General features: G+C 42.1%; 1 protein-coding gene across 7 annotated transcripts in view; it reads left to right on the forward strand.

Annotated features, from left to right (window-relative positions):
* DYNC1I2 (dynein cytoplasmic 1 intermediate chain 2) overlaps positions 1 to 14,115 on the forward strand; it is a 1,097,199-nt gene that overhangs the window by 367,159 nt on the left and 715,925 nt on the right. For all 7 annotated transcript variants that reach the window (XM_069616204.1, XM_069616201.1, XM_069616199.1 and 4 more), the window contains one exon: positions 2,621 to 2,736. In XM_069616204.1, the coding sequence (XP_069472305.1) occupies positions 2,621 to 2,736 (116 nt within the window). The remainder of the gene's footprint in view (positions 1 to 2,620; positions 2,737 to 14,115) is intronic.

The following is a 14,115-nucleotide window of genomic DNA, read 5'->3' on the forward strand; positions in this document are numbered from 1 at the left end:
TTATCTATTAGTATTGTATTAGTATTGTACATTTAAGAAGTTTACTGACTTTAACTGCCCATGTCACGATAACACCCCGCAGCACATAAGAATTCTCCCAAGTCTCCTGCTAGAGAATTATGCACTCTGTGACTAACACCTATCTGATGGTTTAGCAGATTAATTTCCCTTGTAGAAGATATTGGCAGGTCTGTGGTAATGATGATCCAGCTTTACCAGTATAAAACCTAATTTTACTTTCAGTGTGGCTGCAAATTGGTGCCAATCTTGATGCAGTCTTCAGAGTCAGGTCACCAGATTGTTATTTCCCTACTATAGCAACTCACTGATTCTGACCCTCTTGCCACCACCCACACCCAAAGACGACTTCGGTCTTCAGACCATCTGGCCATCCTCAGCAGTTAGATAGTCGAAACTGCCCTTGTGGCTCTCTCTAAGGCTTCAGTTTATGTATGTTGCCTTGGGTGTCAGTCCTTGCACAGGTGTTTCACATTTCAAGACCACCAAGGGCTATCAAGAGACTTTCTCTTGTTTCCATGATCAGAGCAACTTAACATTGATGCTTGAGAGTGCAGTTGAAGTGATGTCCTTGTGCATTTGTGTACTTCCACAAGCCAGACTTCACTTAATGGAAATTGTGATTCAAATTCTCGGAGGAGCTCCTATTTCTAGTCTTCATTTTTCTCCTAAATCTTGTCTTAGTGGGTGAAGTAGCTAATCCTTCTAAGCCATGGAACAATCATTCTTTATCACAACAGACTCTTTTGAAATTTGGTTTGAGATCACTTTAGTTAAAAAAAAAAAAAAAAAAAAAAAAAAAGAAAAGAAACCTACCCGAGGCTTCTAAATCTGGATTTCAAGCCCTATGAACAAGCAAGGGAGCTTTGAGTTTCTACTGATGATTGATAATGTGTTAAAACAACACATTCTTAGTGCGCCTTTTATTTCTGGGTGTAACTGTCTTGTCACTGGCATAACATTCATCCAAATCTCTTAAATTAGCCTTAATGCTGATGGCAACCATTGAGAGCTTCTACTGATTGCAATTCTGACAGCAGTCGGGTTTGTTATTGGTTTTAAAAGAAAAATCAATCCTGTCAATTGTACAGTTGAAGCTACCATGTCAGACACCTTTTACCTGGCATTAAGGTTAGCATGTCTATGCCTTTTGAGGGGTGCGGGAGTGTACAGAAATGACCTTTGATGGTTCGTTTCCATTACCTCATACTATGATCGGCAGACCATTTTAATGAAGTTGGTTTGACCGAGTTAATGAACCACTTCATCAGTGGTTTTTGGCATAGCCTGATTTTCGAGATATGGATTTCTGTGAATGTAGTTATTTAACGTGGAAGACTGCTTTTTAATTGTCATCATCTGTGTCCATCATGCCCTTCAACTTCAGGATCTTTCTGCTTTAGGATCTTAAATAATTTCTCACAAGGCCAATGATTCTCTATACCCTTCTATCTGAAATTCTGAAATCCTTTTATGATTTAAAAATCAACCTGGAGATGGAGGACTGATGTTTGTGGAGGATCGTTACCACTACTTTATTTGACATGGGGCATAGGGAGATACACATGGACCACACAAAGAGCTGGGAATCTCTTGTAAGCTCCCACCTACTTAGTGATTGGCAGATTGACCACAGAAATTGTGATTGTTTTTATGATCCCCCAAGGGACATCCATCTCCGAATAAGGGGTAGATTAACTCCAAAAAAGCAAAGGCATCTTTTCTGACTTTACAGAAATAGGCTTCTTTTTCTAAACTCTATAATGCACACTGTAAGCCCATTCATATTCATTCTAAATCCTTAGTCTTCTGAGGCCAAGTGGAGAACTTGGGACCGTTTTGGTCATGCATTCCTTTCATGTCTGTAACTCTGATCTATGTTATGCTGTCCTACTGAGATAAACATTTTCACAAGATGTGACTGGAAGATAGGTGACGTAAGAGAAAGGAAATCATATGCACATATGTCATCTCCAGTACTCTTAGTCTAGAGTATGTCTGTTAGTACTAACCTGTCTTCTCAGCCACTGCATCGAGCTGTACTTTAAGACTGATTCCCATATCCAGACATAAGTGTTGAGTATGGATTATTTATATATTTTGATATATTGTGGCTCTACTGGCAGGGCATGCACCCATTAACTGCACCCTTTTTAAAAATGAGGTACACTTTTCAGTCACGCCACAAGTTGGAACATGGTTTTGTAAAACATTGAAATTGATAGCAGCCCACAGAAAATTACTGATACTTCTCCACACTTAACTACAGTTTTGTGCATGTGCTCATGCAGTTGACCCAAAATGTCTATTTTCTTCCCACAACCCTTTTCAAGGTATGTTTTGATAATTTGTATATAGGGCATTGTATGTGGGGCAAATCGACATTGCAATGCCATCTATTAAATTAATTGCTGTAATGCATAATACAAATGTATGTGCACATATATAAACTACTAGATTATGCATGATGCACGACACGTGTTTGCTATTCAATGTTTGTATCCTCTTAACAGGATTTATTTTCTGAATTTGAAGTGTTTTAGAAAATTGTACAACCTGTATAAAATATAGTGATGCATTTTATTCTTATACTTTTCTTCAGACGAGGACAGCTTAAACTTGGAATGGCCAAAATCACACAAGTTGATTTCCCACCTCGAGAAATTGTTACATACACAAAGGAAACGCAAACGCCGGTAGTGGCTCAACCAAAGGAAGGTAAATGTTTTCTACAAATGAATATGTTGTACCCATATTATATCAATATTAAAAATAAGCATTGTAAGCAGTACATACATCTCATAGGTTGCTAGTGATGCATTTATTTAATCATTTGTATTTAATTAACCTAAATTATTTTCTCTCTGCAATCCTTTTGCAATTCTTTTCCTTTTAAGGACGGGGTCTTCATGGGTCTGTTTCTAGTTTGGGACCCTGTAGCTAATTTTTTAAAGGCTAGAAATAACCAGAGCATGGCGTGCATGTTTTTGACTTGCCCTTTTGTGCTATACATTGTGCTGCAGAACCTAATGCAACCTCTGTTGCTTTCCTTTTTTCGGTGAAAGGGGACTTTAACGTGACTCCTTTATGTTGTGGTGAATCATTTCAGACTTTGGGCCTGATTACAAGTCGGGCTGTGCATGTAATATGCAGTGGTGTTACCGTACAACCCTGCATTGCCGTCCCTTATAGTTTGGCAGAAAGTTTGAGGATTCACCTCCAGCTATGAGCTGGAGATAAATCTGCCAACTTTCTGCCAAATTTTGACGGGATAACTGCTGTAGAATTGCTGCTGCAGTAATTCTGCCAAAAATCCCCCATTGAGTCCAATGGATTCAAATGAGAACTAACACCGCCTTCCTTCTAGCGTTACCGCCAGACCAAGTAGCGGTAACGCTAATTCCATTAGGCGGTATTGTGCGGATTTACCACCCGATACCACCAAACTCGTAATGAGCCCATATTTTGTGTAGCGTGCCAAATGTTCTCTCTTGTTCACATACCCACAATATTGTGTTTCTGTAGAGATTTGTAGAGAGCTTTTCATTTACTTTAAAGCTCATTTTCTTTTCACCACACATATAGTATACTCCTGTTTAAATTAACAGATATTCTCCTGCAGATGTTTGACGTGTGTGCCAAATTCTCTGAACTTGTGGACCGATTGTGTGTAGTCAAAGGAATTGGGACTGCACAGAGCTAGTGGATACTGGACACGGACGAGATATATGGGTATAGGCCAACCACCTCAATTGTATCCCCATACTAAGACAGCGTGCAATCTCTGAAATACCCCCCACCTTGCTATTCTTCTAGGTAAGATGGAACCCCAAAGGGATAGTCGCAGGGACGTCCTTAGCCCCAATATGCAGGCCCTCATACGCAGAACCATGTAGGCAGTGCTTAATAAATAAATAAAGTGCCGGTTCTCAAAAAAGTCTTGGCTCACTAAGGCTGTTCACTGCGGCACTGGCGACCTGGTTCTGTGCTAGATCAGCCCACTCCCAGCCTATCACACTGCTGCTGCTCCATGTCACATGTTTGGTGCTGCAGCAACTGCTGGCACAGGCTAATAGTGGGATGGATGGGTAAGGAACATGCATGGGTTGAGGAAGTATAATGCTTTAAAGTTGGAAAACAATTGTTATGGTAGGTTTAGTGGTTCCGGCACCCCCAGAGTCAAGTGTGCATTTGAACACACTTTTAGACCATACTTGTTACACGTCTGGACCATACTTGCTGTTCTCGAAGTAACATTGCATTTGATAAAATGATAGAGAACCTATGGACGTTATCTTATTTGTCAATTTGATACAGATTAGTTGGAGGTCCCATTTCTTTAAGTAGTGTTGCCATGAGTGCGCCACGAAACAAATTGTGATGCGCGATATGTCAGAGACCTTCCTATTACTATATATGAAGCAGTGCGATCGCCGATTAAACCATGAGTGTTGTGTGCACACTGAGAAGTGAGAACTAAATTACTCTGAGGATTTGTCCTTTTTTAAATATTACGGACTGAGCCTGGCAATTTTTACAGGTTAGGCTAGAGATGGAAGTGAAGTATAAATCATTGGTACACCATACCATTAGTTATTCTAATTTTTACAGAGCATACCTTTAGTTCAAAGGCTCAAGAAACACGACCTTGACGCTTGTCTTTCTCCTGAGCCAAATATAGAATCGGCTCAGGCCAGACTTTCAAGCACTAGTCGCAGCTAGCCACACGCACAGCGTCTGTGGCTATGCAGGTTGTTAAGGTCCTCAGGTTGCAAATACATTTTATTTATTAGTGCAGAGCCTTTGATATGCATGATGGAACATTTCCAACTCAAAGAGCTCACGAAACACCAGTTACCTTGCAAATCTGTGCAAGTTAAAGTGAGCAACACAAAGCGCCAATTTGAAGATTTGTTTATATCCAAGAAGTCTATTATCTTGATATGCAAAACAATAAAGTTCCTTTAAGTCACTAATCAAATGTTTTCAACATAATGAATAACAACGTGCTGGAAGTTTGTGACCAAGAATCTGCCGATCTATCTTTGCTAATTATTACACAACTTCTATTACTTCTCTTAAATCACTGATTGTACCGTGGGGTTAACTACATTTTTCAGGCTGGCATTATCTTCCATTCTGGGACTTGTAGTTTACCATTCAGGATGTGAAAATTAAAGCCACAATGATATTTATTTGGATTAACGTATTGCTATAAGTATTTGCATACTGTCATGTGAATGTATTGTGCCGTTTGTGTTTTTTGTAAGTGAACTGAAGACATTATCACTGTAGACCTCGAAATCCAACTATTTGAGCCAACGTTTGTGATCCGGGTCAGACCCCTCCGACCCTCCTCCCAGCCATCTGCCCTACCATCCCATTCACTTCCTCCTGTTTGGATACAGCCAAATTAACACTAGTTGACTAGTTCCTTTTTTCCACGTCCACCCCTGGCCCTGTGCTAGGCACAGTGAGATTGAACGAGTTGCCTCAGATGATGGGATCAGCCATTTTACTTACCTTGAGCCGTGCTGGGAGTGGGAGCTGGACAGACTAGAGTGGAGCCAGAGGTGAGGACTACGGTTCGGTCCAGACTGCTTCAAGGACAGAACAAAATCTGTTGCTGCACGCCACCCGCCTCTGCTGATTCCTCTGCCCCTGCCTGGCTGGCACGGACGGACAGTCATGCCCTTCACAAGCACACCACGTTCAAAAACCAGGTGACCTGCTGAACTATGCGACACCCGGCATCGACTGACTAACAAAAAAAAAGAAATAAGCTGGTGCACCGCTTGGAGCAGGATTGCTTACTGGGCGGTGCAGGAGCAGTTTTAAATGGAATTGACAGCAATTTACTTAAGTGTTACTATTGTGTAGTGTGTCAGGTGATGCAGGCCAGTTGACTAACTTGTTAAAAGTTAGTCAACTGGCTGGAAGACCTGACCAGCCCGCAGCACCCATGGGCCCGCCCGGGCCCCGACAGCAAGCATTGCTGCATGATATTCCCAGTCCCTGCCTGACTAGCATTTCATTCCTGGGCCGGGTGCCGGTGCGCGCAGGACAGTAGCACTGCAGCAGCAGAGGGTGGAGTGCCCAGTGGTGATCTCCAGTCCTCCCCAAAAAAGAAAACAAAAAATACCAACAAGACGGCCCAGCGGCTGCACAGCACCATGGCCTGTCTGCAGCTTGCCTGCTAGTGCTACCGAGTGCCAACTGCTCATTTTGTCGTGCAGCTGCATTCCAAACATAAATGAAACGCGACTTGTTAAAATGAACACATTCTGCTCGACCTCGCATAAATGTTTCATTAGTGAACATGCTTACAGCATCATTTACCCCTTGAATTCAAAAAGTAATTCAACCGACAATGCCCTAAATAGTACAGCTATCGGATTATTTGCAAGATTAATAACCCTGACAATTTCATGTCAATGAATCTCAGGAAACACTTGTTATTAAATGAGAAGCAAGCGATTTGGGACGTGGATATTAACCAGAATAAACACTGCTGCTCCTTATCCATCCATGCTAGCACTGACATAGTTTAAAGGTAACCAGCTTGCAAAAGAAACTCCAACCGAATTGCCCATAAACTGCCCGCTTTAGCCTTTATTCTGTAAATCGACACATCTAATTCGTGTGTTTCTATATATATCCCTGAAGTACCATTAACCAATTCCAGCCTGACCTATATACATTGACACTGAACAAGAAAAGCAGTTAGTCTGAAATGAAAAATCAGCATACACTTGCACTGAACTTGTGTTTGACCGACTTCAGTGCAGGTCTCAACAGTCGGCGCTCAATCCACTGAGCAATCTGACTAGCTGCAACACTCCCAAACAACCTTGATTCTCTAAAAACGTATCGAGGCCTCTGCAGCTGGCCTGCTATTAAACACCTTGAGGACTGCTTAATAGCAGGCCAGCTGCTGCAGATGCCTTGTGCACTGCACTGTGTGGCTCCCTCGCTGTTGGTATTTTTTTTAAGAAGAAGATCTGACTGTCTTCTCCGCAGCAAAGTACTGGGAGCAGTGACAGTCAGATAAAAAAAAATGCCAACAAATAGGCGCTGCCCCAGCGTGATTCTGCCGCTGCAGTATTCGGGCTCAAAAGAGTGCTGGTGCCAAAAAAAGAGCCATTGTTGGTCAATCAAATTAAGCACTGTATGTAGGGGGCCATCAGAGGAATATTCCCTTCACCACCTCTAGGGAACTAGTCACTGGGACATTCCTAACCCCCCCCCCCGCGCCCCCAACACCCATCTCCCTGCTTAAGCTAATATGCAGGCCCACAGAAAAAGAAATCACAGAACCTCTCAGACCATCCCTAACCCTGTCATGGACTACCGCAACGAGAGGGGGGCAGATCTAAAACTTAAAGAGGCCACTTCTAATTGGGTGAACGCACTGAAAGAGACATTTGTTTCCTAGCCACACCCATGCACCTAGCATAGGAAAATAAGTGTCTCCCTTTAAGGGAACAAAGTTCTACTGTATCGAAGTTCAAGGTAAGTAGGTGAATACATCTTTTCCCTCAGCACTGGTGCTGAAGAAACCCTCTCACATAGCGATGCAATCTGGCAGAAGCCCCACAATTGCAAACTTGTGCTATGATAATGACGGAATGATTTGCAAGAAATGTGCAAACGCAGAAACAAGTAATCCCCGTTCTCCAAGTGCTGCAGGGATTACCAATTTGTTAATTCCCCTCAACAAAGGGAGCGCAAATGCAGCAGACGCCTTTCCAGGCTTACCAGAATATTCTCAAACTCCTAATTAATACGTCAGGACAACAAGGGGACCCAGACCGACACGGGCAGTAACCGCAGGGTTTGCAGGAGGAGGAAGGGAGAATCCATACCTGACTATGGCCTTACTGGAATCCAAGATGGCATCAGACCTTCATGAAACCTCAAGCTAGCCCCACTACACATCACATGACCACCCACCCATGGAAAAGTCACAGAACAGCACAGTACCCAGCGTACAATGTGACCTCCGTATCCCTAAGCACCATCCAAGAGGAGGAAAACCCCTCCTATAAAAAGCAGCCAGATTAGTCTGGCAGCCTCGGGTGCTTTAGGAGTTGGAGGAAGGTTTTTGGCTGAGGGTGATGCAAGAGAGGAGTACTTGAAAGGGGAGCAGGGGAAAAGAGATGTAGGGTGGAGAGTTTGAAGGAGGCTAGGGGAAGGAATTGTCATTAGAGAGGGACTTTGTTGTTGAGTAGAGGTGTTATACCACCATAAAGAGTGTGGATTTTGGGAGTTTGTTCGGAGCAGGAGATCATTACCCTCAGTGGGAGAAGAATTGTAGGAGCATGGATGAGCCTCAGATAAAAAGAGCAAGTTTGGAGAAGGTTAGAAGAAGAGAGGACTCCATCTGGAAGAAGGCATTAGAAGTTGCAGGGTGAAGCGAAGCAGTTGTCGTCAGCAAGGGAATAGTTGTAAGGTAGTTGGAGGAGAATTGGTACCATTTAGGAAGAGAGCGAGTGGAATGGTTTGAGAACAACCGAAAACCAACAGAACAGTAGGGACAAAGTGGTGAACTCCCTTAACATCAGTGGCAGAGAAAGATATAGCTACTATGCCTTGGGGAATGGCCGGATAGCTGGTTCCACTTCTAGAAAAAGATAGATAATAAAGATGTTTCAGAGGATCATGACCACCCAGCGCAGAATCTAGAGCTGGTCGGAGTAGGAATGAGACTGTGCAATCTCTCCAACACTGTAAGGGAGCAGTACTGTAGAAGCGGGTCATAGTGAGGGTGTCCCAAAGAACGATGCCCACAGAGCAGGGAGCTGGCCAGTGAATGGAGAACAGAGTCTGACTCTGAGGCCTGAGAGAACAAGTCTCAAGCTAAACTGATGCAGATTCCATCTCGACCTCCTGGAAGATTTCTTCAAGCTTTTCCCAAACCAAGGGCGAGGTTGCCACAGAGGCCCTAATCGCCATATTCAATCAACAAGGGTTTGAGAACCCTGCAAAACCCGCTACCCGAAGATGAAGACTCAGGTCATTGATTGGAACTTTCATAGGACCAGGACGAAGCCAAGGTCGGCCATTAACACTTTGTAAGAGACTCTACTGATTTCCCTTTTAGACTGTCACTACCACCAAAGTGGTCTCGAAGGGTGAGGGGGGATACCCTCTTTGGCCTTACTTAACTCCTGTTATTTACTATAGACCTCTAATAGAAATCTTACTGATTCTTTTACATTGGTTAGAAATAAAATGTAAAAGAATCAGTAGGTGGAATATAGGAATACTCTTCGGTGTAATGAAACACTGCCTAATTATCGGAAGTGCTCAGTAAATCCAACATATAGACAAATATTTATGCAATTTAGATTCAATAACTTTTGCACACTAGCTGTATGGGGTTCCATATGGGGTATCCCAAGGAAACATTTGTTCCTAAACTGTAAAGGTACAGCAGATATCCGTAACCATTTTTTAAGTCAATTTTTTTGTTTGTTTATTTTATTTATATAGCGCGCCTAACCCAGGGGTATCTGGGCGCTCTTGGTAAATGTTAGACAAAGACAATCAAGTTACAGTGGAATTTGTACATACATAGAGAATATAGACAATTTTGAGTGGGTAATGGGATACATTTTCGGTAACAGTACATTTTTGAGTAACAAGACAGTGAAAATAAGTCACAGTAGTTACAATACTAGAGGAGAGTTTTTACAGGCTAGAAAAACAGGTGGGGGGGACAGGTGTGGAGAAGCATTTGTTCTAATACATCTCTAAAGATGGGCAAATCAAATAAGCAAGTGAGGGTGAAGGTATGGGGTAGAGGATGGATTTGTCAGTAAATAAAGTGGTAACTTTGGGACCTGAGCACCTGTTAATTAGTTCTTGCTAAGTAACCAAGATATGACACTTCTCTTAAAGTTGGAGAATACTTGGATAGATTTAATGTCAGAAGGGAGGGTGTTCCATAGTTGGGACGCCATGACCGGGAAGCTGGATCCTCTGGATCTTTTTTAGATTGTATCTTGGGACCAACATGCAGGTTGTGTCAGAAGATCTCCAGGTGAATTTTTCAGTAAGGTTCGGAGGGGGTGTATGATTCAGTGCTTTGAAGGTGAGACATAGTTTTAAATTCAATCTTTTCTTTTATAGATGGCCATTTGCAGTGTTTTGTCAGCTCTAAGTGTATTGTTCTGCATTATCTGGAGTTTGTTCAGTACAGTCTTATTAGCACCTAAGTGGAGACTGTTACAAAAGTCCAGTTTGGACAAAATAAGTGCTCTGGCTAATATGAGACAACTTTCTGCTGACCGCATAGGTCTGCATGCCCTTATCAGTTTGCCTGTATAGGCATTGGCAGAGGCGGTCATATTCACTTGCTTATTTAGGTTGGAGGTGGCGTCAAAATAGAAGCCTAGAGTTTTTACTTTTTTGGCAATTGGGATGTTGTTCCCATCTATTTAGAATACAGTATAGTTGGGGCTCAATTTATTTAAGTTGACTGGAGAACCTACCAGGAGGAGTTCCGTTTTGTCATTATTCAGGCAGAGGCCATGGATGGCCATCCATGCCTGAATGATGGTGTAGATTGTGTACGACGCGTGAACATCTGTGTCATAAATGCCTGTCAAGAGGTAGGAGTATCTGGGTGTCGTCTGCATAATTAGTGTAGGTGACACCCAGACGGTCCAATTCATCAAACAGAGGCTTTGTAAAGATGTTATACAAAGTTGGCGAAACACATGAGCCTTGGGGCACACCGTAGGTGATAGGAAAGGGGTCACCTGCTGCAGACGGCGAGAAGACTCGCATGGTCCTATTATTGAGGAATGATTGAATCCATGTGATAGCTGACTTGGAAAAGAGGGTCACTGATGCGAGGTGATCACAAAGTACCTTGTGGTCGACCAAGTCAAATGCCGCCGACCAATGCAAGAGGAGCAGGATAGCAAGTTTGCCTTTGTCTTTGAGACTGTAGATTACTAAATGGGGAATTACAATCTACCTATGCTGCAACTATTCACTTTATTAAAGCGTTTTCTAAACTATTGAGAGAACTGGATTTGTATACATAGGAAAAGTGATTACCATACTTTGCTTACGCAAGTAATTGCAATAGTGAGCAACATCAATAATGTTGTTTTCAGTGTCCTCTTCATTTAAGGATTTGATACTTTAAGCTAGTTTTAATGAATTTGAAAATTGAATATTTGGAGATAAAGAATTGTACGTCAGTGTATTATTATGCATGATTATATTTTTACTAGATGCATTCTTTTTAAATAATAAGCATGATTTTTATGTATACGTTTTTGTTAAAACCAAATATACTAAAAAAAGAAAGCAAACAAATCCATAAAAATCTTAGGTTCGACACTGAACTTTGTCTTGTGTCCCCACTTGATGCACTCTGCTCTGCAATACTCTTTAATGTGAAACGCTCATCAGAACTGGCTTACATGTTAGACCTTCTACCCCTCACAGAGATGACCATTGCTGTTGACGAACCATTGTCTTGGTTCTTTCGTGAATGAATTCAGTTGGAAATTGCCCATCTACCCTCTCTTTAAGTGTCGTCTACACTTGGGCATCCATTTTGTACATTGCTATCGTTAACGTCTTTGCTTTACCCATGTCCCGGCATGTTGTGCATTGTGTAATCTGAGAGAGCAGAGACCGGTCTTGATTTTCTGTAACCATTCAAATACTAGTCGTAATTAAAAATAGCTCCACATGCTAATCTCTGAAAAAGATAACCTAATACAGATTTTTGTCCTGCCAAAGTGTTTTGTAAATAGTTTTGATGCAACGTGTAAGGTGAACATAAATGAATTTCGTCAGATTATTGATACATTGAAATGATTATGGTCCATTTTGTGCCTACATTCCGCTAAAGGATTCAATGTGCATTTTTGCAAACCCCTACCTGTTTTTTTGTCTGCTTTGCATTTTGACCTTCAATGTGTGCAGGAACTTGTACATTGGCTCCATATATTTAGACCCTTCAACTCCTTGTGCAGTTCCAATGGTACGAGTGAGGCTTGACTGTACATGGGTCTATACAATGAGATGGGGCATTGTTGAAAATGTGTGTGTATGTTTGTGCTTAACCCCTTTTTTTAAATGACATTGATCAGGGCTTGTGAAGAGATTCATCTGTGTAAGTCTGGATGGGCTTTAATTCTGTGGTCACTTGCACAGTCTATGTAGCATGTTGTGCCCCATAAAAGCTCCTGATGATGGAGGGAAAAACAGAATTTGAAGATTCTTGGTTCAATGACACGAGGCAGATATTGTGATCCAATAAGAGTACTGGCTTCACCCGAGGGGCCAATTTCAAGATGTACCTGGAACAACAACAACGTGTTGTTTTGTTACCATGCTAGGCTGTACTAAGCCAGCACCCGGATTGGCATGTCGCCACTGAAGGGGAGCATGTATGACTCACAATTGTTGTGCTGAACTCTGCGAGTGTGGCTGGTAGAGAAGCTGTGGCAGGTAAAACAGTGGAGAAACATGAGAGATTGAGGTCCGCCTTCACACTGATCCCATTATATCACGCTGAGAACTTTATTGTTGCAACTGTTTACAAATCAAGGACCTCCCTATAATGCCGTAGGACCTGAAGGGCGCTTTACCCTGCTAAGGAGACTTTGTCAAGGCTAGTGCGCTCACTCTTTTAGTCATGTTTAAATGCAGGGTGCCAATCGGACCAATCACACATAGAATGTCCTGGCCCCCATCTTAATTTAGTGGGCATCTCATTCCCATCATAACCGTACAGAACAGTCCAGCATCTAATCCAGTAGCTTGAAAACCATCTTGTATTGCCATGACAGTTCCTCATTATTCCAATAAAATAACGTTATTTCAATCAGCCAACATAACCATTCAAAACCTGTCAATGCCCATCACTTTATATATTCCTATTCATCAGTATATCCTGAAATCAAGTATTGTTTTTTGTTATCAAAATGCGCATTGAGTATCATTTTTATTCTTCTGAATCAGCCTTTTTGGCTTACCAATTGAAATAAAGTAACTCTTTAGTCTTCTGTAGCTTCTTACATAGGCTTTATTACAGGTTACAATAAACTGTTAAGCACAGAACCACTGGGTCCCATCACCCAGGCTCAACTGACCTAGGATGGAACCCAGACACTACATTCAACACCAAACATTCCACTACCTCACATCAGCATTCCATCCATACAGAACAAGTACTTTATAACACATCTCCCTCCTTTCCAACAACACCACAAACACATGAAGCACATCATAACACATCGCCCTCTGTACACACACACACACACTCACACAGGGTGTGCATCTTTTTTGAAAGATGTTACTCATAAATTTCATACATTTCTGGGACGCTATCCCCACACTTAACTTCAGACTTCACTACACTGTAAAGGTGCTACCTTACTCTATTGGGACGATATCCCTATGCTTAAATTCATGCTTCATTACAGTGGGAAGGCGCTACCTTCCTCTATTGGGACGGTATCCCTACACTTAATTTTAGACTTCAATGCACTGGAATAGGGGTGTCACGGTATTCGTTTTATGACGGTACGATAACCTTCTTTCCAAATGACGGTATATCATGGTTATCGCGGTTTAGCAGGTGGAGTTAACTGATCTTAACAAATATTTTCTAAAAGGTCATAAATTGACAGATTTATCATCACAAACAAAACCAGGCACCCAGGGCCAGAATTGGGCTTTTCAACATACTTTCCACTGAAATGCCTTGCTTCCACCAAACACAAACACACGTGTGGAGAGGAGAGGAGGGGGTGGGGTGGAGGCCTGCTGCAACTGGCAAAGCAAACTGAAAAGCTTTTCTTAAGTGGTCATTTAGGCTTTTTGCTTCCCCACTGGCTACTGGTGAAGATGAACATGTTGCCATCTTGATAACCTGCATGCCACAGATCAATGGAGGCTGATGGTAGTATACGCTTGTGCACACACACACACTTTCTTTTTACGTTACAGCCTTTAGTTTACTTGCGGGCCAAAAGGTGTTCAGTAATCACTGACATGTTACCCTTTGGTATGGCAGCAGGGAATACCCACAGAGATGAGTGAATTTCGCAGTGTGACTTATTA

Source organism: Ambystoma mexicanum, chromosome 9 (assembly GCF_040938575.1).
Source record: "Ambystoma mexicanum isolate Mex_15411 chromosome 9, UKY_AmexF1_1, whole genome shotgun sequence".
Classification (NCBI taxonomy): domain Eukaryota; kingdom Metazoa; phylum Chordata; class Amphibia; order Caudata; family Ambystomatidae; genus Ambystoma; species Ambystoma mexicanum.